The sequence below is a fragment of the Solanum pennellii genome, chromosome 12 (genome assembly GCF_001406875.1).
Source record: "Solanum pennellii chromosome 12, SPENNV200".
Lineage (NCBI taxonomy): Eukaryota > Viridiplantae > Streptophyta > Magnoliopsida > Solanales > Solanaceae > Solanum > Solanum pennellii.
In genome coordinates, this window is record NC_028648.1 from 82241625 (window position 1) to 82269210 (window position 27586).

A 27586-nucleotide genomic window follows, 5' to 3' on the forward strand; every position below is an offset into this window, starting at 1 on the left:
TATATATATATATATCATGATATATTTGAAAAAAAATTGAATGTTTAATTGAGAAAAAATGGCGACCAATTCTATTTCTTTATCTTCTTCATCTTCACTCTTTCCCTCTCCTCTAATTCATCCCGCCGGCGGTAACATTCGCCGTCTTTTCGACTTCCGGCGGCCACTCACCGCCGTAATATGTTGCCGTGCTTCTTCTTCCGTTGCATTTCCGAAGAAAAAGCACTGGAAACAAGGGGAATACCCAGGATTCACTGAACAATCTGGTTTTAAAAATAATAAGAGAACACCCATTAAGAATATTAAGAAAAAATTGGATAGAAAGGGTAATGCTAAAGGTTGGGTTAATACTATTACTGAAGCTCTTTCTGAGTATATTGAGAAAAAACAATGGGTTCAAGCTCTTGAGGTTAGTTTTTGCTAAAATACCCTTTTGATTTTTCTGGTTTTGATATTGTTGTTTGTTTTTTATGTGTGGATTGCTCAATTTTGTAAAACCCCTTTTGCTCTTAAACCCTTGTTATTATCTGGTTAAGTGTTTGGAAGCAATTGAGTGTGTAGATTTTCTGAGTTAGATGATGTTAGGCTGCTCAATTTCTTGTAAAGGTTCTTTCTTTTTTAGCTCTCTTGTTGATTGAGTAATGAGGTTAGCTGAAGTTAGTTTATAGGTGCAATGTTTGTGATGATTGAAGATGGTAAATGGGATCTATGTTGGTTGGACTCTTCGGAAATGTTAACGGGTGTGTGTTAGATTCTTCAAAAGTAGTTATTTTTGAAGGATCTAATACGGGGCGGAATCCTTTTTAAAGAGTCCGAGCAAACATAGAATGGAGTGAGGTAGAGCTGAAGCATAATGTGGGATTTTTGCTTTAAGAAACTTTAATATCTCAAGATCCATGTAGAGTTAGCTAGAAAAGCATAACGGAAATAAAGGAAGAGGCGATGTGCATAGTTAGATGTTGGTATCATACTTATACTCCCTTTGTTTTCAATTTATTTGATTGGTTTTGACTTGATATGGAGTTCATTAAGAAAATAAAAAAGACGTTTGAGTGTTGTGGTTTTAGTCTTTGATTTCGTGGTTTGAAACTTGTCACGTGTGAAGTTAGAATCAAAAAGTTGCCAAAAAAAAGAAAATNTGGTTTTAGTCTTTGATTTCGTGGTTTGAAACTTGTCACGTGTGAAGTTAGAATCAAAAAGTTATTAAACAAAAAAAAGTGAGACAAACACATTGGAACGGAGGGAGTCCTTTTTTTTCTGTCATACTTATAATAGTTTTGGCGCATGCTAAGAGTCTTCTTAGTCTAGTTAGAGACTTGGTGTGTGGAGTTTATTCATGGTTGTGATTTTTAATTTTGGACTACACATACATATTTGTGCTTTGCGCTTTTGATAACACTGGTGGATAATGAGATGCACTCTGATCGATATTGTTCAAAGCTGGAGTATTCACTTCATGCAGAGCCACCCTGAGTACCTTAAGCTCCTCATTTGGATAGATTTCACTCTCGAAAACATAAATTAAAAACCTGAACCCGGAGTATCACTTTTTCTGAAATATCAAAGAGCTCACTTGCAGTTTGTGCACATAATTTGTCCTCAGACTCCCTATTCCCAAAAAATACAAAGGTAAATGGAAGGTTACCCTCTTTTCTTAAGTAATCTTACTGCATCTTATTGTTTTTTGGGCTTGCATTCGAATATTTCTTTTGTATAGAACTCCTTGGTGCTTTTATTGCTGATGTATTTGCCAATTGGATGTCTCTAACTCTCTTCTGTTTTTCTTCCCACTTCCAAACATGAGGTTTAGATAATTCAATGCATTTTTGCCTCTAGGTATTTGAAATGCTAAAGGAACAACCCTTTTATCAATCGAAAGAAAGTACATATATGAAGCTTCTTGTACTTCTTGGGAGATGCGGGCAACCAGGGAAAGCACAACAACTTTTTGATACAATGATTGAAGAGGGATTGGATCCCACACCAGAATTCTATACAGCCTTGGTTGGTGCTTACTGTAGAAGCAACATAATTGACAAGGCATTTACGATTCTACAACGGATGATTGAGCTCCCTTATTGTCAGCCAAATGTTTATACATACAGTATATTAATTAAGGCATGTGTGGATGCATCCCGGTTTGATCTGGTTGACTCTCTTTATGAACAAATGACTGAACGTTCCATAGTTCCTAACACTGTCACCCAAAATATAGTCTTGAGTGGTTACGGGAGAGCGGGGAAATATGAAGAGATGGAGAAAGTGCTTTCGGGAATGCTTGAGAGCACAGACAGCAGACCTGATATATGGACAATGAACACAATCCTGAGCTTATTTGGCAACAAGGGGCAAGTTGAAATGATGGAGAGATGGTATGAGAAGTTTTGTAGTTTCGGTATTGAGCCAGAGACACGAACATTTAATATCCTTATTAGTGCTTATGGGAAGAAAAGAATGTACGATAAGATGTCATCGGTGATGGAGTACATGCGTAAACTTTCATTTCCTTGGACAACATCGACTTACAACAACGTCATCGAAGCGTTTTCAGATATAGGTGATGCAAAGCATATGGAGTACACATTTGATCAAATGCGTGCTGAAGGCGTTAAAGGTGACACCAAGACTTTTTGCTGTCTCATTAGAGGATATGCAAATGCAGGCCTTTTTCCTAAGGTGATCAACGCTGTCCAATTAGCTGGGAAATTGGAGATCCCTGAAAACAATTCCTTTTTCAGTTCTGTTATTTATGCTTGTGCAAAGGCAGAGGACTTATTGGAGATGGAGAGAGTTTTCAAGCGAATGAAAGATAAGGGATTCCGACCAGATGACACAACTTACACTGTTATGGCTGAGGCATATAGAAAGGAAGGAATGACAGACAAAGTCTATGATTTAGAGCAAGAAAAGCGGATGATGTCTGCCTCAGATTCCTGCGACAGCCAAGATAAGCTAGAGCTAATGCCTACTTGAGAACTAAATATGAAATTTAATTTAACAATGCATTGGAGCACCAAAGCTACATCTTCAGTGTTTTCAGCAGAGCTGTAGATTGATAAGATCACTCAGTTGTCTGCTTGGAGCGGGTAACTATCCTTGTCACCAAGTTTACGAGAAGGTGAATCTAAGCCTTAGGCATGAATGGATCACTTTTACTGTATCATTGTAAAGCTCAATCTTTTATCATGTGGTATTGCCATGTTTGTTCTCTAACTCTGTATCAGGTGTGTCTTCTTTTCCTAAATAGAGAGAGCTATTATGGCAAGAATGCTACATTCGATGTTCCAAGCAGGTTCTGCTGCCCTTTTACTTTTTGGTTTTTGCCTTTTACCGTTAAAATATCAATTCAGCTTTGACTATGTTTATTATATGATGGATTCATAGTACTAGTTTTTCTCCATTTTTCTTACATCTGCAAAGCCTCTTGCTCATGGAGCTGTATTTTTCATTAGAGATTACAATCCAGAGCTGTATTAAGCTGTGTTTTTTCCCTGGCTAGCAAGATCCAGAGGGTTAGTGTCCTCTTAAGAAGGAATATCCAACTGCATTTGATGGATCTGCACGTCTGAGCCTCGACGTACAGATTCTATTTCATAGGTAATCCCAGACATAGAGAAAGCTACAAGCATATTAAAACAAAAAATGCAGTTGGGGGAACACATAGTGCTTCTTCTCGTACTCAGAGATTCTCATATTTATGTGAGTAACAGTTTGCTGGCTGTGTAAGGAACAGATAACAAAAGCCCGATAAATCGAAAAGTTCTATCCTGTCTACAGCAGTCAGTAACACATAACAAAAGGCAAGATTTAATATCTCAATCCATGATTTCATATTCCTCAAACTTTATCTTATCCAAGAAACTTAGAACAATATTTCTAAAACCACATTAAAAGAACAAATATAAGATATAAAAAATCAAAAGAAAGGCGAAACAAAAGCCAACATGCAGCCTATAGTAAGCTTTGTCACATAAGGGATGAAACATTTATATTCCAGTTTAAGCTTCAGGCTTGTCCCACTTGAGAGGCTTAACTACTTCCCATGTGAAGTCAGGATCATCTCTACCAAAATGCCCATAGGCAGCAGTCTTCAAGAATCGGCCGTTGCCACCCCTCAGTAGATCGAGGTTAATGGAAATCATTCCGGGCCTGAAATCAAAGTTCTCCTTCACAATGTTGAGAATCTCCTTGTCAGGGATCTTCCCAGTTCCATAAGTGTCCACAAAGACGGACAATGGCTCAGGCACACCGATGGCATATGAAACCTGAACAATGCACCTTCTAGCAAGACCGTTAGCAACAATGCTCTTAGCTGCTTGCCTCACGATATAGGCTCCACTTCTGTCGACCTTGGTAGGATCCTTCCCAGAGAAAGCACCACCTCCGTGAGCACCCCAACCTCCATAAGTGTCAATGATGATCTTACGGCCAGTAAGACCAGCATCACCGTGAGGCCCACCAATGACAAAACGGCCTGAAGGGTTGAGGTGGAAAATGGTCTTCTCATCAAGATACTTCTCGGGGATGACAGGCTTGATGACATGCTCTTTGAGATCACGAGCAATTTCATCATTGGTAACAGTCTCATCATGCTGAGTGGAGATTAAGACAGTGTGAACACGTAGAGGAACCATAGCACCATTGTCATTGTGATACTCAACAGTCACTTGTGTTTTACCATCAGGTCTGAGCCAAGAGCAAGTTCCATTCTTGCGGACCTCAGTAAGGCGAGCTCCAAGTTTGGTAGCAAGAACATGGCTAAGGGGCATCAACTCCGGTGTCTCGTCAGTGGCATAGCCAAACATGTGACCCTGATCACCAGCACCAATCTCCTCAGGTCGCTTAGTCAAATGACCATGAACACCTTGAGCAATATCAGGGCTCTGTTGCTCAATGTTCACAAGGACCCTGCAATTGTCAGCATCCAAACCAACATCAGGGGACACAAATCCAATTTCCCGGCAAGTGTCACGTACAATCTTCTCATAATCAATATTGGCCTTGGTGGTGATCTCTCCAAAGACCATAACTAAGTTGGTCTTGGTACAAGTCTCACAAGCAACTTTGCTTTCAGGGTCCTGAGCTAGACAGGCATCGAGCACTGCATCAGAGACCTGGTCACAGAGCTTGTCGGGATGTCCCTCGTTGACTGATTCAGATGTGAACAAGAAAGTCTCCATTTCTCTAAATCTGCATGGACGAAGTGCATCATATCAGTAACCAAAAACCAATTCGAACAACGGAAATGGGCTCCATAAGTAAACCAAAGAGACACTGAGTATACTAAATTTGGCCAAAAACAATGTTTCATAATGCATCAACATATGTAAGTAGTCACATTTTACATATCATTAGTTTAAGATCACGCAATTCAAAAGTATTCTTTAATTTCTCAAACTCCGTGCCATATAAGGAGTAATAAAGATTACTGGATCAAGTTAAAAAATGTAAACTTGAAATCAAAATCCCTCATAAAATTGAAACCAACACACAGAAATTAGCATAGCCTTTTCAAGTAAGACATACACATACAAAAAAAGAGCTAAAACGACATAGCAAAACATCAAAATAACATCTTTAAATCAGATCCATAGAAAACAACAACTCTTTTCTATAATAATCGTGATATCCAAACCAACTCGCACATACCACATAACTCTATCAAGCTGACCCCTCAACTAATTAAGTTTTACGAGATATCTGTCACCTTCTACCAACATCATGTAGGAAGTAACTCTGTCAAGTTGTCCCTTCAACTAATTTAATTTTACGAGATACCTCACACCTTCTACCAAAACCAATAGTAGGGTAACTTGTCAACCTGTCCTCTCAACTAATTTTACTTTTACGAGTTTGTCACCTCTCATCAACAATAGATTCCAGATAACTTAAATCACGTGTTTCGAATACCGTATAAAATAATTACAACTACTTAAACAGTACTATACATCATCAATCAATCAATTAAACATATATATAAACATATACATATAGAGAGAGAAAGAGGAGAGAGAGAGAGAAATTGACCTTTGATTGAAGTAGAATATAATGAGGAGGAGAAGGGCAAGGAAGAAATGAAATGAATGAAGAGGTTATATAGAAAAATGAGAGAAATCCCCCTTTGACATAAATTAGGGCTACATTCATTTTCGGGTCATTTTTGGTAATCGGGTTTTAAATCAACGGCTCACAATCAATTTGATTAAAAATATAAGAAATAAATCGTCGGTGGATCTAATATATACTGCTATACTATTACCTGTCATTCACTATCAACCCACACGGTTTCGCCCTCGATTTACGTAATCACATAAAATATGTCATATTTTTCGAGAGATACACGTGTTTTGTATGTTAATTTACGCGTGATTTGTTANATATATACTGCTATACTATTACCTGTCATTCACTATCAACCCACACGGTTTCGCCCTCGATTTTCGTAATCACATAAAATATGTCATATTTTTCAAGAGATACACGTGTTTTGTATGTTAATTTACGCGTGATTTGTCACGTAAGACGTGTGTTTACTTGAATAAAAGTAATGATGAGATATATTGATCCAATCGCACGAGATTTATCACGTAAAATATGTATTTTCTTGAGCACACTCAAAATTTAGTAGTTGCTTGACGTGAAAATCGTTTTTGTTTTATAATATCCCATCAAAAATTGAAAATGAATATTCTTATTTTTTTTAAAACGTTAACATTAATATTTCAATTCACGTTAAATTACATAAGTTTAAGAAGATTGGTCAAAATGCTTTTTTATGTATATATATACATATATAGTAATTATTGATCTCATTTGCCTTTTTCGTATATTTATTTCTTTATATTCTGAAATTTTGAATTTTTTTTTAAAACCCTAAGTACGCGATCGCATTTATTAAGCGGATTTTAAAATAATGATGTTCAATTTGTCCATTTTTAATCCTAATGGAAGTTCTTGTCATAAATAATCAGTAGTAACTGATCAATCAGTCTTACATAATCCATGATTAATTAATTAATTAATTAATTAATTAAGCAAGTTCTTAAATTAGCAATACATAATAATAATTTGAAGATTCTACATGTTTATTCTCAAATATAATATTTTGAGGACCCCCATTTATTTATTTTTAAAACATCAGTGGTTTGAAATAAAATATTACCTTAAACTTTTGGCACCTTTCTTGATCAAATTTAATAATGAATTAAATAATTAGGAATAATGCATGAATTTGCATAATTTATCTTTAAAAAATCACCCTCTCATATTATAATAATAATAACTATATAAAAAAAATTTTGATTGGATTTGGGACCTAAATGGTGAATTTTTTTTGTATGAATTAAATATGTTATAAAAAATATGTTGTATATTAAGATTTGGTAGGTAGAAATAGGTTTAAATATTTTATAATAAATATAGTATACACAAAGTTAAAAAAACATCATTTTCACTTTTGATTTTGTTAAGTACAACTAACAATTAAAAACCCCACCAAATAAAACCCAACAACCACCACCTAACATCAAATATTTTTTTTTGAGTCGAGTTTCTAAAATTAATATAATAAATTATAATCATGAATGACAAGTATATTTTTTTTTACGATAAAGCAAAATATATGTCTTAAAACCTCGGTACGACCATGAACCACACATTCAGCAAAGTAAAGCGCTCAACACGTTTTGAGCATTGCTTTAGGTATCGTTGACAACCCTGAACAATATATGAAATAGTTACTATCCTTTTACCAGGTACTAGAAAACTCAAATTTCTTTAAAATGAGGCAAACAACGAAAAGAAAGTTACGTAAGTGACATTTCAAGTTCATTATATCCTCCGCACAAAAACAAGTAGAAGGAAACACCATAAAGAAATATAGGAAAAACTTAATTGCATTAAGAATGTCCAATTTGATAACAACCAACTTAAATGAAAACAATTAATACAAAATAAATTAGGAAAATTGGAAGGCAAAGAGATTTTCCAGGACAGAACCAAGCTAGCAACAGATCTTCAAATGACCATCTTCTGTTCCAACAACAAAGAGCCGCGAAAAAGGTAAAACACTGATACTTGATAAAACAGACACGTTCTTTGATTCACGATCACCCATGTAGAGATACTGAGGCGCGACAAGTTGCTGAACGTCCTGGCAACGTTTTGTTTAAAAGCCAGTAAGATGCAAATTACAAACAGTAAAACAAGTAGTGATTCTTAAGCATTGTTTTCCAGAGGTAAGGAACAAACTTTGAAAATGAGCCACCAAAGTCCACAGAGTAACTGTTAAAAGAAGTTTTTGATAACAAAACGTAATAGAAATCCGATGTGGACTTCTCATCTAGCTCTAGTTGGGCAGATGTTCGAAACTTTAGGGTGTCAGGCTCGATCCTCTACCCTCCTCCCAATTTAAGCGTACCAAGCTTTCTCCCTAGCATGTTTTGTACACGTGAAGTGCATCTAAACCCAAATATCATGTGTCTTGTCCTCGGTTTACCATATTCTGCAGCTACTTTTCATAAGCTATGTTTGCACGAAAATAGTGACCAGAGAAGGGTATGCTCTGCTACTTAACGACAACCTCTAGAAAACATTCACCTAAATAGTAATACTGTAAACGGTCAATCCCTCGTTTTCTAATAGTCATATGATTAGAGTTCATTCTGAAAAGAGAACACTTCAACTCTCATCCTATAAATATTTTAATAGTGCACTCCTCGTACACAAAGGAGCCTACGAAATAAAATAGAAGATCTAACTTCTATATTAGGTCTATACACGCAGCTAAGATGTTAAACTCGGAGAACAATGTCACCATCTCAAAATTTTCCCTTTTATATTTATTCATCTATGCAAATGGCATTTCATATCCTTCGTACATCTATCTTAACAGAATTAATATGGTGCTGCAATACATGGTAAGTTGTCTGACAATCAGTAATTAGGCACCAAAAGCAGATTCTAGATTCTATAGGAATATCTCGGTTATACTAATAAGATACTATCTTCTGTGAAAGCAGACAGAATATAAAAACATCTGCGGAAGTAGAACAGAAGTGTGTAAAAAGTGAAAAGATACAGACAAGGATACTTACTTCATCAGAAGAACTGGCCAAAGAAGAAAGCCCAATTTTACTGCGGAAAATTGAAATCACATATTGCCCCCAAATGGAGAAATCAGAAACACCATCAGTGTGACCTCTAGAAGCCAAGGGTTTTGATTTCCAATTTCTGCGATATAAAATAAAGTAAGGAAATGAAAAAAAAAATCTCAAACAACAAAAAGCTCAGTAATGGCATTGAGTAAACATCACAAAGACCAAGGAATGCCAGATTGTGCAATTAAATTTGTTTCGTAATCCCCTTGTGAGTTTCATCTCTGATAGGCAGGAGGAAAGGAATCCTTTATAGTTGAGATTTTTAAACTACATCACTTGATAAAACACTCAATAAATTTATCACGGATCTGTACATATATACTAAATCTATAAAAGACAGCCACTAACTTATTATCGTGCATGGTTGGCTTTGTGACGGGCAGAAAATAAGACGTTTGGTTATCTCAAACCTGAAACTTTCTCAATGATAACTTAGAAAAAAGGATATGGAATTGAAACACAGACCATATTATCATATGCCTTGAGTACACTATCAAGAGTAGAGCGCAACAACTGTTACTGGACATGAGTTATTGTTCGATGAATTTAAGCTATGCAGTTTACTAGAGATAAATTACTGTTGAATGAATTTAGCTATGCAGCAATTTCCACTCTGGATAAACAAACTATATATATGCTTATCTACGAGGTTTAGTCACAGATAAGATGTCGCATTATCTAGCCAGAAGAGGATGAGCCTAATCTTACTATCCCCATTTTGTGGGAGCTTAGTTTCTCCATATTGCTAAGCTTAAGAATAAATGTATAACACCAAGTAACCTTCTCAAGTCCCAAATCTTTAAGGTGCGGTCATGAGAGCTTGAAACCAGCAAATGCTCTTCCGATGTGGCTATCTGCAGGCAGCGAGGAAGCAAAGACACCAGAGTAAGTAGAACCTTTTATTTCAATCTACTGGAAGCAAAAGTCAACTCTTACCTTAGTGACAAAACCATCATGAGCTTGCCATGAGGAAATAATTTTGCCACTCCTCACATCAAATAACCTGCAATGCCCAGAACTTTGTCCAGCAGCAACCCAAGATGGATATTGAGGATTTCCGCATTGCTGTTTGGTCGAAGCACTTGAGCATATAGATGATATCAGAGAAGGAAAATTGGATTCAGTTGCTTCAGTCCTCCATAAATGAAGTTTTTGACCTTGTCTGACATCAATGAATCTGGATACAAAGTAGACGACCAAATAAACCAAGTAAGAGATGTATCAGAATCAATTTAAATCTAACACAACTCCAGAAAGCACTGACCTGAGAGATCCATTTCCAGTACCCACAACAATATTGTCCAGATATTCTGAGTAATACATACTAGTGTATAAATTACCATCAGTGTTCAATATTCCACCGGACAATGGATTAAAATGTAGCATATTAGCCTGTTCCACATTCAACTTTGAAGCTTTTGGTAAAGAGCTTGTATGATGCACAGAACTCGTAGAAAACTCAGCAAACACAGAGATCAGCTTCCCCGTTTGGCCATTCCATACATGTACTGTCCCATCACAGGAAGCTACCCTTCCACTTGATGCCAAAAGAGAAATGTCGTTCACAACCTGTAAGGGAGAGACAAATAAATGAATAGAACTTTCACTAGTAAATACTATAATTATTAGAGAATTTATTAGAATGTAGTTTCAAGGTACAGAACCAACTCATGCTAGGTAAGTATCATGTTCAATTCGTCTCACAAAGAACAACAAGAAGATAACAAGTTGCTAGGCACAACATAATGATGAACGCCCCCAACTTGATAGCAAAACAGGAAAATGAGTTCGAAAAATAGAATAATGTAACAAACAACAGATAGATTAGCACACCTCCTCATGGCCATAATAACCAGATACAGAATCAACTCTTGACAACTCCCACTTTTGAACAGTTCCTTTGAATCCTGGAGCAACTCCAGCAGTGAAAAGATTGCATTCATCTTGGCAGACTGCTATAGACCTTAGCAATCCTTGATGTGCTCTAACAGAGTGCAGAACTGATGCTTTGATTTTCCATGGAAGTTCATCCTTTGAACCACCAGGACGGCCAATAAAATCAGGGCCACTCCAATTAGCAGCTGGACTGGGGAACCAATACCAGGGCTCAATCCTGCTAAAATCTGAGCCTCTTGCATTCCTATCAGCAGAATCCTGATGTTGAATGGACGGATGTCTGTTGATCATAGGAGGTTTGGCACCCTTTTTTCCTTGTGATTGAGGCGTTGACCACCCTAACCCATTCAGCAACGTATCTGGAGTATGTTTAGATGTTAACCTCTCACCATGAGTCGGCTTTCTAGCATATATACTAGATGGACCACTTCGAGAAGATTCTCCTGTGGATTCCCACTGAATCATGACATTTCAGAAATTGACACACAACGAAAAAGGGCATGCAAGGGAAAAGAGCACCCATGGTGCTAAAAAGAAAAATATATAGTTCTACACATGCTATATTTAAGTCATTGGGTCTTGCTCTGAATCAAGAGCCTGTTTGGATTGGCTTTTCATTTTTTGACTTATAAGCCAAAAGCCATAGATTAGAATTACGTGTTTATAAGCACTTTTTTCACTTACTCAAACACTCCAAAAGTGCTTAAAAGCTATTTTTAGCGTAAAAACAGTCAATCCAAACGGGCTCTAAGTCACTTCGGATGAGCTTTACCTGATGGAATGGATCTCCTGACAATACTCAATTGATCTATGAGCTTAAGCTAGTTTCATATTTCTTATTTGTCAAATTGATTGTGTGACGCGGCACCCTAGAGTCTATTTTAGTATTCCATCTTGATTTTGATAACCATTTGAGGCAGTCATTACTTATTACCAAAGTTGGCATGTTAATGTGTAGCATATAGAATTTGTTCCTCTCCAACTTAAAATCTTATTCCAGGAAGTATTAGGAAACAAACCTTCCAATTATAATGGCGTAGAAGAAACTGCTCTAGTAGCAACCATGTGGCACAACATTGGCGAAGCTTCTCTATACCAAGAAGAGATGCAAATGATGGATATAAAAGCATCCTACATACAATAAAGCTCATAAATAAATAAGAAAAATAATAAGACGAGGGAATCCTATCCAAAAACAAAAACGAAACCCACACAAGGTCCAAACGGCTTGTAATTTTGTTCTCATCTTCCTTCTTGGTATTGGGACCTCGAAGGCTTCCTCCCTTGATGCTAGAATGACCTGCTTTCTCCTGGGAGAAAGCAAGCTCATCAAAAAGTTTCCTGAGTTTTGGAAGGACGTGCAACGCTGTTAAATCTGATCCAATTTGCTGGCAAAGAGCTAGCAGATTCCTTGCAGCACCCTTGCATGCAAAAGAATACCATCATCTACACAGATAACAAGCATAAAACATCAAGAAATAAAGAAAGAGTCTGGAATTTTTACTTGAACCTCCAGATATTTCTAAGAACAGAAAAAAACCTTTCATAGTTCTCTATAACCGCAAAAAATATAGACCATAACTAAGGGAGGATTTTGTAACTTTAGTAACGATGCTCCCTATATTGCCAATAAAACACAGAGAGTATCAAAGTGTCACTTCTCTCAGAAAAATGTACTACGGAAGTTCAATACTATTAGCTTTTAAAGTAGGAAGCTCGATACAAAATTATGACAGCTAAGGACATTAAAAATCCATATACAAGATCTTCTAAAAGCTTGACCTGAACATTCACTGTGTTCAAAAATCCAGGGAGATGAGTATTTCTGATGCTAGCAGGAGCACGATTGTTGTATTATTTGGTCCAAAAGTAATGGGCATAAGGAAATGTTTGAGAGCTAAACATGATCATAGGGAGTGAGTTCTATAATTTGGGACATAAAATCTGGAAAGTATTCTCTATACAATTTTATTTCATCAAATGTAGCTCACTAGTTTAAGAAAGTGCAGGTTTGTACCAGAGGTTAAGAAAGAACAGATCCCAAGAGAAAAATTGGAAGAGACGTGGAGATACCTCGAACACCTGAATTCCTAAGTTGGTCTGCATGAGAACTTGAAGATATAAGAATTTTCCATCCTACATAAGTATTTCAACACATTACTAACTGGAAGGTGAGCTGAAATTTTAGTGAAATTAAAATTAATTGGAAGTGAAAATCGAATTTCATACTTCAACAAGCTCCTTAACAAGCACCTCCCGGGTCAAGGAAGCAGTGAGACCATCTAAAGTCATTAGAGTGTCAATTAGGGCCAAAGCACTCCAACTCTGTGCAGTTTCATGCTTATTTGCAAATGAATTGTCAATGCACGAAGTGATGACAATTCTTAGTAATGGTAGAATCTGTTTGACTATGAAATCTTCTCCAAAAAGACTACCTGAAAGATAAGAAACACCTAGTTAGGTTGCAAATCAGAAGCATAATTTGTAAATCAGAACAAAGGTCTACACTACTGAATTTATCATTACCAATTCTAACTAAGACATCAATTCCATCATCACTGAGCCCTTTGCCAAAGCAGTGAAGGAGAGGTAAAATTGTCTGGCAAGAAACCAAAATGTCAGTCATACAACATGAGAATAACCTTTCAACAAATTCACATTAAGTGTAGGTACTTCCACCTATCAAAGATATACAGGGGAGGGGAAAAGTGGTCGACTACAACCTGATGAACAGTAATTGGAATACCAAGTTCCTCACTAGACCCAATCAACAGGACAGAAGCAGCAGCAGCAGAGTTCTTGCAAGGAGTACCGTGTAAGTTTAATACCACAAATGGGTGTATTGTCTCCACATATGCTTGTTTACCAATCTTGTTCCATATATCCAGCACAAAGGAACCTTGGAGAAGAGAAACCTTCAAATGTGAAGGACCAGTCCCCTGATAGTAAGAAACATACAGTAGGTTTCAGAAGCAAAAGCCGAGGAGATAGACAGGTCACATATTTAGACAGTAGTTAACCTGAAGAATCTTCTGGATAGCAGGTAGGACTAGCTTCTTTACAGCTTCTGGATCTAGACACCTCAAAAATTCTGTAAGTACTATGCAACCCCATTCAGCTTCCGAATCTGATAAAGGATTCAAGACTAATTTCAAACAGTTAGGAGCACACATTTCGGCAGCAAATGTTCCCATTGCTTTCAAGGCTCCCTGTTGAGCAAAAGCTGCAGCATAATGAAGTCGTGATTCATCTTTTGCTATAAGTTGAAGGGGGGCAAGAAACAAATAGGATGACTTGATTGTTGCTAGAAAATAAGGAGAGTCCAAAAGACATTTGGCAGTAGGCCTCCTAATTAAAGAAAAAAAAGAACAGTTAGTTTTGGATGGTTCCTTCTCTTCTGCAGATATCGACACTAAATAAGGAGTTTAGGAAGTAGCACAAATGCAAGCTTTTAAAAGATGGAAAAGTGAATACAGAACTATACCTCCTCCAATCCTTTTGGATGCAGGATTCAACAACAACTTGAGCGTCAGGGGGAAGCTGTTGTACTAAAGAAGGTAAGACACCACTCTTTAAGTACACAGCCAAAGAGGTTGGATCAAAAAGTGGCCTACTCAAGTGGAGTTCTGCTACGATACAGCCAACTGCAAAGATATCATTAGCAACATCTTTGGAATAAATGTGTGAATGGGAACATTTCTGCTTCCAAAGCAATAGTGCTTGATATCCCACAGATACATCATCACCCACTTCAATATTCCTGATAAGGTAATTAACATCAATAACAGATGGCATAACAGAATTGGTGCTAGAGCCAGTTTTTCTGGACATAATATTATCTAATGTTTTAGTTGATAGGCCTTTCCCAGGTGAGTCAAGCTCTTCATGAACATCTGGATGCAAGTTGTAGATAGGATCCAAATGAGGTGCATGCTCAGAAAACGCAGCTGCTTCTTCTAATTCATACAAGAATGAAGTTTCAAAAGGCAGAGCATGCTCAGTCAAATCACTTGTAGAGAGCTGATTCATTTCTGCTTCACTGGTCTTGGCCAGCCGCCGAGGAGGATGTGGTTTAGTAAAGAGTTGGCGGCGTCCCACTGACTTCGGTTTTGTAGGAGCAGATGAGGGCAGCATAACATTTTTGGCAGCAACAGCAGCATCACCGCACAATTTGTAGCCAAAAGTGATGTCAATCCAATGATGTAGTTGGTGTGATACCCTATCGCTTTCTAAAGCATCTCTGTGCAACTTGATGAACTCCTCAGGGGTTCCAGCCCATGAAGGCACAGCTAAATCCGACATCCCAGAATGTATAGAATAAAATATCTGGGGATCACAAAAAAATTCCGGAATGCACTCATCTGGTGTCCATTGATATAGTCTTTGCATAGTAGAAGGATATTCATTAGGTTCATAAACTGAACGAACAGCCATCCTCAGAACAGCCAAAGGCAACCTCCTTGCCTTATAACTGCAGACAGCCAGCTCAGACAGGCACTCATCTGATATATGATGAGGAATTTCAGATGTCGAATATGTGAAGTCCAATTGCTCGTCACCCTTTGCCAGCCGCCATTTGCTCTTAGTTAAATCTCTCCAGCCAGTGTCATTATTCTCATCAGGTTTCACACTAAAATCTATGACCCATGGCATTACAATATAAAAAGTGTTATCACCCCATCTTCTCCCGGCTAATTGGTTTAAGAGTAACAGATATTCGAAGTTACTTATTTCACCCCTCCACCAAAGTTTAAAGCTAGAATACCAATCTGTAGACTGGGAGAGGCTTAGATCAGCATAAAGACCTTGTAAAGGGCACCCATCAAAACAGCAACTAACTCCTGAATCACAACTACCCTCTATTTTGGAAATTGAAACAGAACTCTGGAGGAACTTACTACAAATGGGTAGCCAACACCATAAGGAATCAACCAATGATATATTGGATGGACAGACATTACCATGGAAAACACCTAAACCATGCATGTATGCCAATCCTGATAGTATCTGGAAGAGTAAATACCGCATATGCCAGTCAGACTTTAAGGCACCAGGGCTAAAGTGAAGAATGTTTTCCAAGGTATGTGGCATTTTTGGAAGCAACAAATTAAGTTGACCAGAATTTTTTAGCATTCCCAAAGTTGGAGAAATGTTTGGATGCCTTATGCAGCCAGGAAGTTGTTCTTCACCAAATGAAGGGATCCCCACTAAACTAAGAAAGTTCACACTCTCTAATCCTGATCTTTTACCTTCTATCATGAGAGTAAGAGAATTTAAAACATGATCTTCAAGTGATCCAGACAAGAACTCTGAAACAATACCTTCAACCAATGAAGATGAAGAAATCCCAATCCGAGCAACTGGAGCCAGGGCAGACAGTGTCCTAAAGCAAGAAAATGTACCAGAAAAGTTACAGGTCACATTTTGACAGGCTAAGCCATATAGGGATTGATGTCTGCCACCATTCTGCAAATCTTCACATTCAGATGATCTAGTTTCTAAAGAAGAAGTTTTATCACTGGAAAGTCCAACACTGACCTCAGTTTTAACCTGATCAATCGCCACCGGGACTTCACACCCACTGCCACTATTCGTTCTGGCTTCAAAATCTTCCAAATAATGTTGATCACTACACAGAAGGGCAGCAAGTTGTATAAGATCAATTGGGACCACTATGTATCAAAAATGTACAAGTTGTCTTTTTAGTTTCTTTTTGCTTCCACTTGATAAGTGAGGCTTGCTCAAGTGGTTTAGCACCTCCACCATCGACCAGTGGGTTGAGAGTTTGAGTCACACGTGGAGAGTAAGTGGGAACACTATTTATGGTCAAACACCCCTTAAGCTTCTTTTTCTTTCTTTGCTTTCACATAGATAATAACTTCCCCTTTTTTTCTCCCAAGTGGGGTGGGAAATGCAATGTAAAAACAAAAGATCGTACATGTAATTTTAGCCAAGAAACTATCTTTATGAAGCGGCATATATGTCAACAGAAACTAGGGAGGGTAGAGTGTAGGTAGAGAGGCTATTTCCCTCAGCTCAACGATAGCTATAAACACCACATAGATAATAAAGTTCTCTTTTTTCTCCAAAAGGGGGTCGGAAATGCAAAGGGAAAACACAATACCTCACATGCAATGAGCCAAGAAACTATCTTTACAAAGAAGCATATACATTAGAAAAAACTAGGGAGGCCTACCTCCTACCTAAGAAGTAGAGATGCTATTTCCAATAAACCCTAACCAAAGCTATAAACATCACATACAAAATAACTTCCTTTTGTTCTCCAAAAGGGGAACGGAAATACAAAAGGAAAAGCACAAGATCTTACATGTAACTAGCCAAGAACCTATCTTTTACGAAGGGACATATATGTTAGAGGGGCTATTTCCAATAGACCCTCAGCTCAACGAAAGCAATAAACATCACATAAACAATAATTTCCTTTTGTTTTCCAACAGGGGATTGAAAATACAAAAGGAAAAGCACAAATCTTACATGTAATTAGCCAAGCAACTATCTTTACACAGGGGCATATACTTCAGCAGAAACTGAGGCAACCCTTCTCCATTTGAACTTGATGTCTGCAAAATTAACAACTCATACAATCACTAAAAAACATCCAAAGAACTCATCTTTCTATGCTTATAACAAAAGGGGTTGTTCTTTTTTCCTTTTTTTAAGTAAATGGTACCTGAACAATAGCAGTAGAACCAAAGGGAAGAGGTGAATTAGAAACACCATAGCAGAAGATGAGTTGGTCAGAGAAATCTGATTGAATTCGACGCTGTAAACACTCAAAGCACATTTCTCTTTCCATATTCTCAAATTTTTCTCTACAGATTTTGATGTTTTTTCATCAAATCACTGAAGAAAGAGACTACAACAACTTTCTTGATTTTCCGACGATTTGTCGGTCTTTCTGTAAGCTATAATTGACTATACGATGTTTTATCCAGCAGTTTTTCCCCGGCCTTCCGGTTGCCGGACAAGTTAGCATGTAATTTTTTGGGGGGGACCATATTGCAATTTGTAAAATTTAATAAATTTTATAAATTGATATTATTAAAATATTAAGAGGAAGGCTATATAAAAGAAAGAAATAATTGAATTAATATAATAAATTGCTTGTCATTTATTTTATTTTATATTTATACTAAACATAATTCAATTATTAAAGGGGCATAAATCAAACATTTTAGGATAAAAAATCGACGATCAACTCGTTTAAGATTATTTGTATAGTTGTAACATTATATTTTTAAAAAATTTAATCGAATAATTTAACGTTATAAATAAATATTTTTGGCTCACGATAAACTTATAAACAAATTAGTGTCACTTTATCCATAAAAATCTATGTTTTTTTGGGTTTACCAAGCCTATTTCAACTACTCGAGGGCAAAACAATGTTCATAAGGCACTAAACTACATGTATAGTATATTTTACGGGACATAAGTTCTTTAAAGTGATGATATATAATTTGTTCAATATTATGATGCAAAAATATAAATTTATAACCCGTAAAAAAGTCATTTATCCAGAGTAATAAAAATTAAGAACAACCTTCACAAAACACTAGTATAAAAGTTAATTATTTAATTCAACGATAATTTTAATAATTACGTATCGTGTCTGAATTTTCTTAGATACATTGTATTTGCCTCTCGATAAGGGCCCAAATAGTGCAAATGACCCATTGGATCAGTGTTGGGTCCAAGCCCAAATGGAAGGCCCAATTTTGAACCCATAAATTCTCCAGAAACCCTAATTCTACATTTTATCTTCTTCTTCCTTCAATTCTCTGTGCAGCGGAACTCTTCAGCTTCATATTTCGTAAGTTCCTATTTCTCTCAATTCACAAAATTTTGTATATTGATGCTGTTTTTATTCATATTTGTTTGATTATTTATTGTTAATATGTGTATTTGGTTTGATAGTATAATTACTTGGATTGTTAATGATGTGATAACATATTCATTTCTCTGAGTTTTTTGTTTATCGTGATTTTAAACTCGATAGTATGTGTTTCTCAGTTTAATTTGAGCTAGAATTGACTGAAGTTATCATAGAGGGGCTTAATTTTAATTTTTTTTTGAATTTGAAACAGAGACCTAGTTGTTTGATTGATTAAAAATTGGTTCTTTGTTTGATTTGGAGTGAAATATGCATCGAGGATTTATATAAAGTCTGTTTGTTTAATCGAGTTGTAGAATTGTATAGTTCCGGGGAGTTTATATAGCTTATATTATTGTTTCTCGTTGTTATACACGCTAAAATATGTTTCTTGTTTAATTTGAGCTAGAATTGACTGAAGTAATTATAGAGGAATTTAAAAAAAAAACTTCGTTGGAACGGTGACCTGGTTTGTTGATTGTTGAAAAAAAATTGTTCTTTGTCTGATTAGCTGGAATAGAGTGAAATGTGTATAGAGGTTCTATTCAGTCTATTCAATTTTTTTGTTTTTCAAATCAAGGTGTAGAATTATATAGTTATAGAGAGTTCATACAGCTCATCCCGCTTGTCATATATCATTGTTTCATGTGATTTATACACGCTAGTATATGCTTCTTGTTTAGTTGAAAAAATTGTTCTTTATTTGATTTGGCCGGAATAGAGTGAAATGTGCATAGAGGGTTTATGTAGTCTATTCCATTTTTTGTGTTTTTAAGAAGTGTAGAATTGTATATTCATAGAGAGTTCATATAGCTCACCTCATTTGTAATATATCATTGTTTCTTGTGATTTTTGCAAGTTAATACTTGTTTCTCCTTTTTTATTTGAGCTAAAATCGACCGAAGTGATTATAGAGGAACTTATTTTTCTTCATTGAAACCGAGGCATAGTTGATTGACGAATGTAGAATTTGTTCCTTGTTTGATTTGGCCTGAATAGAGTGAAATGTGCATAGAGGATAGTCTATTCCATTTAGTCGTGGTGTAGAATTGTATGGTTACAGAGAGTTCATATAGCTCATCACATTTGTCATCATATATCATTGTTTCTTGTGATTTTTACGAGTTAATATTATATTGTATGTTGTTACTTGTTTACTTGATTCGGGTTTAGATAGAATGTACTGATACTTACATAGAATTTGTATTGCATACCTCATTTCTCACAGAGAATTGTTTTAATGTTGTCTTTTCATGTTAATATGTGTTTCTCGTTTGATTTGGTCGTGAATAGACATGTAGTAGTAATAGAGGAACTCCTTTTTTTTTTCATTGGAACAGATACCTAGTTGATTGATTGATGAAAAATATGTTCTTTGTTTGATTTGGCTTAAAGAGAGTGGTATGTGCAATTGTGCATATAGGATTTATATTTTACATATTTGTTTGTTTTTAAATATAGGTCTATTGACTAATTCGATTCAAATAGAATTGATTTGTAACAGAAAATAGGATTTATATTTTACATTGTCATTGATTTATTGAATTTTTGTTCATTTGTGTTGTGCAGTGGGCGCACCAAGTGGTGAAAAATGCAGATCTTTGTGAAGACCCTAACGGGCAAGACTATTACCTTAGAGGTAGAGTCATCAGACACCATTGACAATGTTAAGGCTAAGATTCAGGACAAGGAAGGCATTCCACCAGACCAGCAGAGGTTGATTTTCGCAGGAAAGCAGCTTGAGGATGGCCGAACGCTAGCTGACTACAACATCCAGAAGGAATCCACCCTCCACCTTGTGCTTCGTCTCCGTGGTGGTGCCAAGAAGCGTAAGAAGAAGACTTACACTAAGCCTAAGAAGATCAAGCACAAGAAGAAGAAGGTTAAGCTCGCTGTGCTCCAGTTTTACAAGGTTGATGATTCTGGCAAGGTTCAGAGGCTCCGTAAGGAGTGCCCCAACGCTGAGTGTGGCGCTGGAACCTTCATGGCTAACCATTTTGATAGGCACTATTGTGGTAAATGTGGCCTTACCTATGTTTACCAGAAAGCTGGTGGTGATTAGATTTGCCTATTACTTTGTGGTTGTGTTGCTTTTTCCCCAAATTCGTCCTATAGGTCTTCTTTGTGACAAAGATGTAATGAATTTGAATTATGGGTTCATATTTGCAGCTTATCAAATTATGGATTTTGTCCGTTAAAAGTATTTTTTTTCCTTTTGTTTGAATTATTTTAGTTTAATATTTATCAATACTGGAGTTATTAGGTAAGAGATTGGTTTCGAGACGAACCTTGGTTCATTCGAATTTTTTTGCGAATATATATGTTAAATATAAATACATACTAATTGTTGAACATTTTTGACATAGATATTATCTTTTTTTTTTTTTTAGTTTAAGTAACATTTATCATTTCACAATTTCATTAATTTGCAATATTACGAATTTTATCAAAATTTAGTGCGTTCCAGATTTTAAATAAATGTCTCTCGGGATATATGAGGTAAAAATTAGGTTTAATTTATTTTAGATACATTGTATTTATGGTATGTTTCTAAGTGGATATCACATTGTATTTGGGATATAAACATGGACGTGAGATCTTGCTCACTACTCTCATATCTCGCTCGCTTATCTGGTATCCTAAACACACTAGATGACTCCTATGTGTTTGGGATACGTAGAAGAATCTCGGTCGTTTTCCTTTCTTGGTCGCCTCTCTTTCTATTTTAGTGTATCCGGTAGCAAAAGAAAAATATGTATATATATATGTATATCTAACTTGAAATATGGTATGTAATTATTAATTAATAAGACATTCAGGGAGAATATTAAATATGATAGGAATAGGAATATATGTGATTAGTTAGTTTCTCCAACAATGTATGCTTTTGGACTTCTCATTATTATTTGGAAAAAGGGTCTGATATACCCCTCAACTTTGTCATTTAGAGCTGATATACCCCTTGTTATGAAAGTGGCTCATATATACCCCTACTTGTAAACAAATGGCTCACATATACCCTTTTCCTCTAACGGAAATGAAAAAAAAAATAATTTTATATAAATTTTTATTATTTTTTTCTAAAAAATATAATCCCAATGAGTAAATTTAATCCTCGTCAAATATATTTTTTTTTGACTTTTTTTTTGTTTCAAGGACTAATTTATAATTATTATTTTGATAATCAAATTTATTTATGTTTCACTAATATTCTTGTAAAACTTATTGTAGATGACCAAATTTTTTCTTCGAATACGAAATTAAATTACAATACACACACAAAAAAAATAGTTTAATTTTTTTCTTTAAACTAAGGAATGAAAGAAAAAAACAAAATAAGAATAAGTAACTCAAATAATTATAATAAAAGAAGTCAAAAAATAATTTATGTATGAAAAAAATTAAAATATACCTTGAACTTTGATAGAAGAATCATATATACCACTAAATAATTTTTTTTAAAAAAATTAGAAATAATAAATATAAATTTAAAACTAATTTTTTAACTTCCGTTAAATGAAGGGTATATGTGAGCCATTTTGTAACGGCAGGGGTATATGTGAGCCGTTTGTATAACGGTAAGGGCATATATGAGCCACTTTTATAACGAGGGGTATATCAGCTCCAAATGACAAAGTTGAGGGGTATATCAGACCCTTTTCCCTTATTATTTTTATTTTTAAAAGAAAGTTAGATTAGTATAACCTAAGATTTCATAATTTTCTACTTAATTAACGTTAGACAACAACTATTGAATGTAAGAATCTCTCATCCTGTCAACATAAACATATATATTGTAAATTATTTTTTAAAATCTATATAATCAAAATATTTATGTATAAGAATAAGGCAGACAACGACATTTATTATGAGACGAGAATAATAAAGTAAACTTTAGTGATCCCAACAATATCCTTGAAAAGTGAAAAGTGATTTGTGGGAGTTAACTTCGTGCAGAGATCGTATCTTTTCATCTATAGCACTAAGTTATTACAATCTGCCTAAACAATTGAGAGAATGTTTTACCTATTGTAGTCTCTTTCATGCTAATTATAACTTCGAAGAGAAAAAGTTGGTGTTGTTGTGGTTGGCTGAAGGGTTGATTGAGCCTATGGGTGAAAGAAATCTGACATGTATTGGTAAGCAATATTTTAAGGATCTAGTAGGGAGGTTGAAAGAGGGTCGATTTATTTTTATCGAACATCACTCTAGGCAGTCTTACAAACGTCTGTAACACTCAATCTATTTTACACCCACGAATTTGACTAAGTATAGAAATACTTTAGCAGCAAAGTTAAACAACAAACAGACTTTACAGGAACTTGTCCCAACATTTATTAATCTGATAATTAATACAAAGGAAGGCTTCACGAATTTGTCTAAGGCTAGAAAACACTCTGTCTAAACCTTAGACGAATTTCCACCCTTAATAAAATTTCTGCACTTGGAAGTTACATGCGGCAGTTACAAATGACACCTGTCCGACACTTGTCATCACAGGGTTCAAACTAAGTTTCCAACAACTATATTTCTAACAGATAGAATCTAATTCAAATTACATTCTTATCTACACGAAATACTAATATTCTAACACTTAGAATATTTCAGGCTACATTCCAACACTTAGAATATTTCAGCCAGCTTCCAACACTTAGAATATTTTAGTTGTCCTCCAACACTTAGTTTTATTTCAGCAATTCACGTGAACTGCCTTTGTTCTTGCCATTGTCAAGTCTTCACAGCCTTGCCTTGTCAAGCCAACACGCTGCCTTGCCAATGACTCTAGCCCGCACGTAAGCCTTGCATGTTCAAGCTGCCTTGCCAACACCCAAGCACCTTGAACCTGTGTTGCACTGTTTTGCCCCCATCCATGTCAAGACCAATGCCCAAGTCCTTGACATGTCTGCATGTAGTTAGATCAAGTAGTTTACGGGTCTAACAGAGGTCCTTCTTTTATTCTTATCCAATTAAGAAGAAGAACAACGTATGCAGAATGAATGCTTTCTTTTATCGCATGATTAAGTTTATATCTTCAGATATACATTTGCAGATGTCGGATCATAGTCTGAAGGAATATTGATTGTATTGAAGTGTTAACCACCTAATAAGGGAATACATGGGAGATATATATAGGAGATATAGGAAGGAGTACTAATCCTAATAGGACTAGGATTAAGGAGTACTAATTCTAATAGGACTAGGATTAGTACATAGTAAATACTAATATTATTTATACTATTTATTTAATACTATCTGTTATTATCCCCCCTCAAGCTGAGCTGAGCGGAAGCGAACGGAAGCTTGGAACTGAGGTAATCGTGCTGTCGGCTCGGGAGAGGCTTGGTGAGAATATCAGCCGGTTGTTCTTCAGTGGGTACATACTGCACAGTCATGGTGCCGGCCTGAACTTCATCGCGAACAAAGAGACAATCGGTATCAACATGCTTCATTCTGGTGTGTAGGACGGAATTCTTGGCCACACAGATGGTTGATTTGTTGTCACAATAGAGAGCAGGAACAGTGTGAGTGGCGCGGAGTTCGCGAAGAATATATGTGACCCACATGGTCTCAGCAGCAAGAAGAGCAAGGGCGCGGTATTCAGCTTCAGTCGAGGACCGAGAGACCTTGGGTTGTTTTTTTGTACACCAGGAGATCAGGTTCGGCCCCAAAAAAACGAGAAACCCCGATGTAGATTTTCTGTCATTTTTATCATTCGCCCAATCTGAATCTGAGAAACCCCGAAGCTCCAAGTCCCCGGGTCGAATGAGTAAACCACGACCAAGAGTGCCAAAAATGTACCTGAGAATGCGTTTTAGACAATGGTAATCATGTTCACTTGGTTGATGCATGCGCTGAGCAACTCGGTTGACAGCAAACTGGATGTCAGGACGGGTAATGGCCAGATACTGTAGAGCCCCAATGAGGCTGCGGAAGTGGGTGATATCGGCAAAGGGGGTGTCGGCTCCATTCGTAGACGAAGAGACTGCCATCGGTGTTGGTTGACTGGTGCATTTTTCCAGTCCAGCTTTCTGCAACAGATCTCGAGCATATTTTGACTGATGAAGAAACAAGCCGCTACCAGTCCGAGAAACCTCCATTCCCAGGAAATAACGTAACGGGCCAAGGTCCTTCATTTTGAAGGTAGTATGCATAGCTCGAGTGACATCCTGAATGAGAGCTGCAGTAGAGCCTGTAATAATGATATCATCTACATAGACAAGAAGAATGACTGTACCGTGTGCTGAATGTCGAGTAAACAGACTCGTGTCGTGTACGCAACACGTGAAGCCGAGTCCTGGGAGGAACGTTTTCAGACGTGTGTACCAAGCACGGGGGGCTTGCTTGAGCCCATACAGAGACTTCTGGAGTTTGCAAACATGTTGAGGGACGCGGGGATCAACATAGCCCGGTGGTTGCGTCATGTAGATAGTGTCATCAAGCATGCCATGAAGAAAAGCATTGGAAACATCCAACTGATTGATGAGCCAATTGTTGCGCACGGCGAGTGACAGTACCAGGCGAATGGTTTCCTGCTGAATAACAGGACTGAATATCTCGGAGTAATCAAGCCCATACTCCTGATTGTATCCTTTAGCAGCCAAACGAGCCTTGTACCTGGAAATACTGCCATCTGCATTGTGTTTAATTTTGTACACCCATTTACAACCCACTGGATGCCGCCCATGGGGCTTAGGTACAAGAACCCAAGTTTTCTGATCAGTCAAAGCCTTAAATTTNCTGGATGCCGCCCATGGGGCTTAGGTACAAGAACCCAAGTTTTCTGATCAGTCAAAGCCTTAAATTCGTCATCCATAGCATGACGCCAATAACCTTTGACTCTTCACTCCAAAACATTAGGCATTTGTCATTTTGTTGCACTAAGTTGATGTCAGATGACTTTGCGGAGAAATTCCCCGAGTGTAAAAGATTGCGGACCTTCCTTTTGATACGTAGGAATGACGCTGCAGATGTTGGTCAAAGCGTGCCTTATCTCCTCGATAAGTTTGATGTGCTAAGAGTTCTAGATTTGAGGAAGGGGCGCATTACAGTGGTGCCAAGAATACTTACATCTTTGAAGCACATCCGTTACCTAGATCTCTCTGGTAATTTTTTCAAAAGTTTACCTAGAGAGATTGGGAAACTCTTTTATTTAGAGATTCTTAAGTTGAACGGGTGCGAAGAACTTGAGTATCTGCCAAATAGTTTGACGAAGTTGGGGAACCTTAGGCATCTTGAATTTAATGGGTGTAGGAAGATACTAAACATGCCATTACATTTTGCAGAACGAGTTAATGTTCAAATGCTGTCTACATTTGTTGTTTGTCGAGAAAAAGGTTATACCATTGTGGAGGTAAACAAAATGAGATGTTTAAGAGGATCAGTTGAGCTGCTTAGACTTGAGAATGTAAGACACCCAAATGAGATATTAGAGGCCAACTTAGCTACATTGTTATGGATTGAGGAGCTCGAGTTGGAATGGGTTATTCTTCCAAATATAACTCAGTCATACATCGTGCTTGATCAATTCCAATTTCATGATAATTTGATTAAATTGAAAATTACAGGCTATAACAGTTTGAAATTTCCTCAGAACTGGCTAAGTATTTGGACTTGGATCCCATACCCACTCCCATGTCGTGTCCGACATCAATAATAAAGAGTCGGTGAAAGATTCTTTCTCAAATCCCACACCCACATCATGTCGATACCAATACGATATCAAAAATAAAGAGTCCAGGAGAGTTAGAAACAATCGGTAGATTCTAAACACAAAATTATCTATTAATACATTATAACACTTCCAAAATTATTTGCAAAGTGTTTAAAAAAGATTGTCATTTCTAAAGAGTATATTACAATATTATTTTTTTTCCCTCATATATTCTAAATAAGGTAATTATATGCAATAACTATTTTTACGCACATTAGTTTCAAAAAATTTTTGGAGTCTGTTATATAAATTCTTCATTATCTTTTTAAAAGGTCAAATTGGGCTGAAAACAATCTATATATATATTATTATCTTTTTGAAGGGTCAAATTGGGCTAAAAACAATCCATATATAAATTAAATCGAAATCAATTAGATCTTGTACTTATTATTTTTACCTTATTCCCCATCAATACCATCGAAGCAATTTGACACAATCATCAATGATAACTTTTTATTTATTTTTTTTAAAAAAAATCTAGATTAATTAATTTCATAAAAATACTATTCATAACTTATTAAAAATCTTCTTTCTAACGTGAAAAAGTTTTTGGACAGATATAGATGCTTCCATTACTTCAACTTTTCTCTTCTTAGTTCATTTTATCGACAATACCAAAATTAATTGAAAATAAACTTTGATTGGATACATTCATATGTATTCCAATTTATTTAAGTAATACTCGAAATCTCAAAGTGGATAGTATAAAAAATATTTAAAACGTTATTTCAAAACAATTTTAAATTTATAGAGCGTCTTTAAAAAAAAAAAGCTAAATTAATTGAAAATAAACTTTGATTGGATACATTCATATGTATTCCAATTTATTTAAGTAATACTCGAAATCTCAAAGTGGATAGTATAAAAAATATTTAAAACGTTATTTCAAAACAATTTTAAATTTATAGAGCGTCTTTAAAAAAAAAA

The 27586-nt window shown here is 36.1% G+C and overlaps 4 protein-coding genes across 5 annotated transcripts; 2 read left to right on the top strand and 2 right to left on the bottom strand.

The window, feature by feature from the left end:
• The first annotated feature begins 17 nt into the window (after window positions 1-17).
• On the top strand, window positions 18-3386 carry LOC107006611 (pentatricopeptide repeat-containing protein At3g06430, chloroplastic-like). The gene is made up of 2 exons (XM_015205126.1): window positions 18-409; window positions 1837-3386. The coding sequence occupies exons 1-2, from the start codon at window positions 59-61 to the stop codon at window positions 2971-2973; spliced, it is 1488 nt and encodes a 495-aa protein (XP_015060612.1). The 5' UTR covers window positions 18-58; the 3' UTR covers window positions 2974-3386.
• Window positions 3387-3791: 405 nt separating this feature from the next.
• Window positions 3792-6181, bottom strand: LOC107006612 (S-adenosylmethionine synthase 2). Its single transcript, XM_015205127.2, has 2 exons — window positions 6028-6181; window positions 3792-5190 (listed from the first exon to the last, which is right to left on the bottom strand). The coding sequence occupies exon 2, from the start codon at window positions 5178-5180 to the stop codon at window positions 3999-4001; it is 1182 nt and encodes a 393-aa protein (XP_015060613.1). The 5' UTR covers window positions 5181-5190; window positions 6028-6181; the 3' UTR covers window positions 3792-3998.
• Window positions 6182-7873: 1692 nt separating this feature from the next.
• Window positions 7874-18072, bottom strand: LOC107006610 (protein GFS12). 2 transcript variants are annotated; one of them, XM_015205125.2, is made up of 17 exons: window positions 17746-18071; window positions 17550-17635; window positions 16593-16683; window positions 14539-16520; window positions 14075-14402; window positions 13778-13993; window positions 13581-13653; window positions 13284-13489; window positions 13128-13190; window positions 12267-12475; window positions 12074-12185; window positions 10992-11510; window positions 10423-10727; window positions 10095-10335; window positions 9939-10012; window positions 9096-9231; window positions 7874-8152 (listed from the first exon to the last, which is right to left on the bottom strand). In XM_015205125.2, the coding sequence occupies exons 1-17, from the start codon at window positions 17869-17871 to the stop codon at window positions 8003-8005; spliced, it is 4917 nt and encodes a 1638-aa protein (XP_015060611.1). In that variant the 5' UTR covers window positions 17872-18071; the 3' UTR covers window positions 7874-8002. The 2 variants fall into 2 exon arrangements, with proteins under 2 accessions (XP_015060611.1, XP_015060610.1); XM_015205124.2 differs by having other exon boundaries at window positions 14539-16683; window positions 17746-18072.
• Window positions 18073-18766: 694 nt separating this feature from the next.
• LOC107006613 (ubiquitin-40S ribosomal protein S27a-like) lies at window positions 18767-21160 on the top strand. The gene is made up of 2 exons (XM_015205129.2): window positions 18767-18888; window positions 20518-21160. Exon 2 carries the CDS (start codon window positions 20540-20542, stop codon window positions 21008-21010), a length of 471 nt encoding a protein of 156 aa, XP_015060615.1. The 5' UTR covers window positions 18767-18888; window positions 20518-20539; the 3' UTR covers window positions 21011-21160.
• The last annotated feature ends 6426 nt before the right edge of the window (window positions 21161-27586 follow it).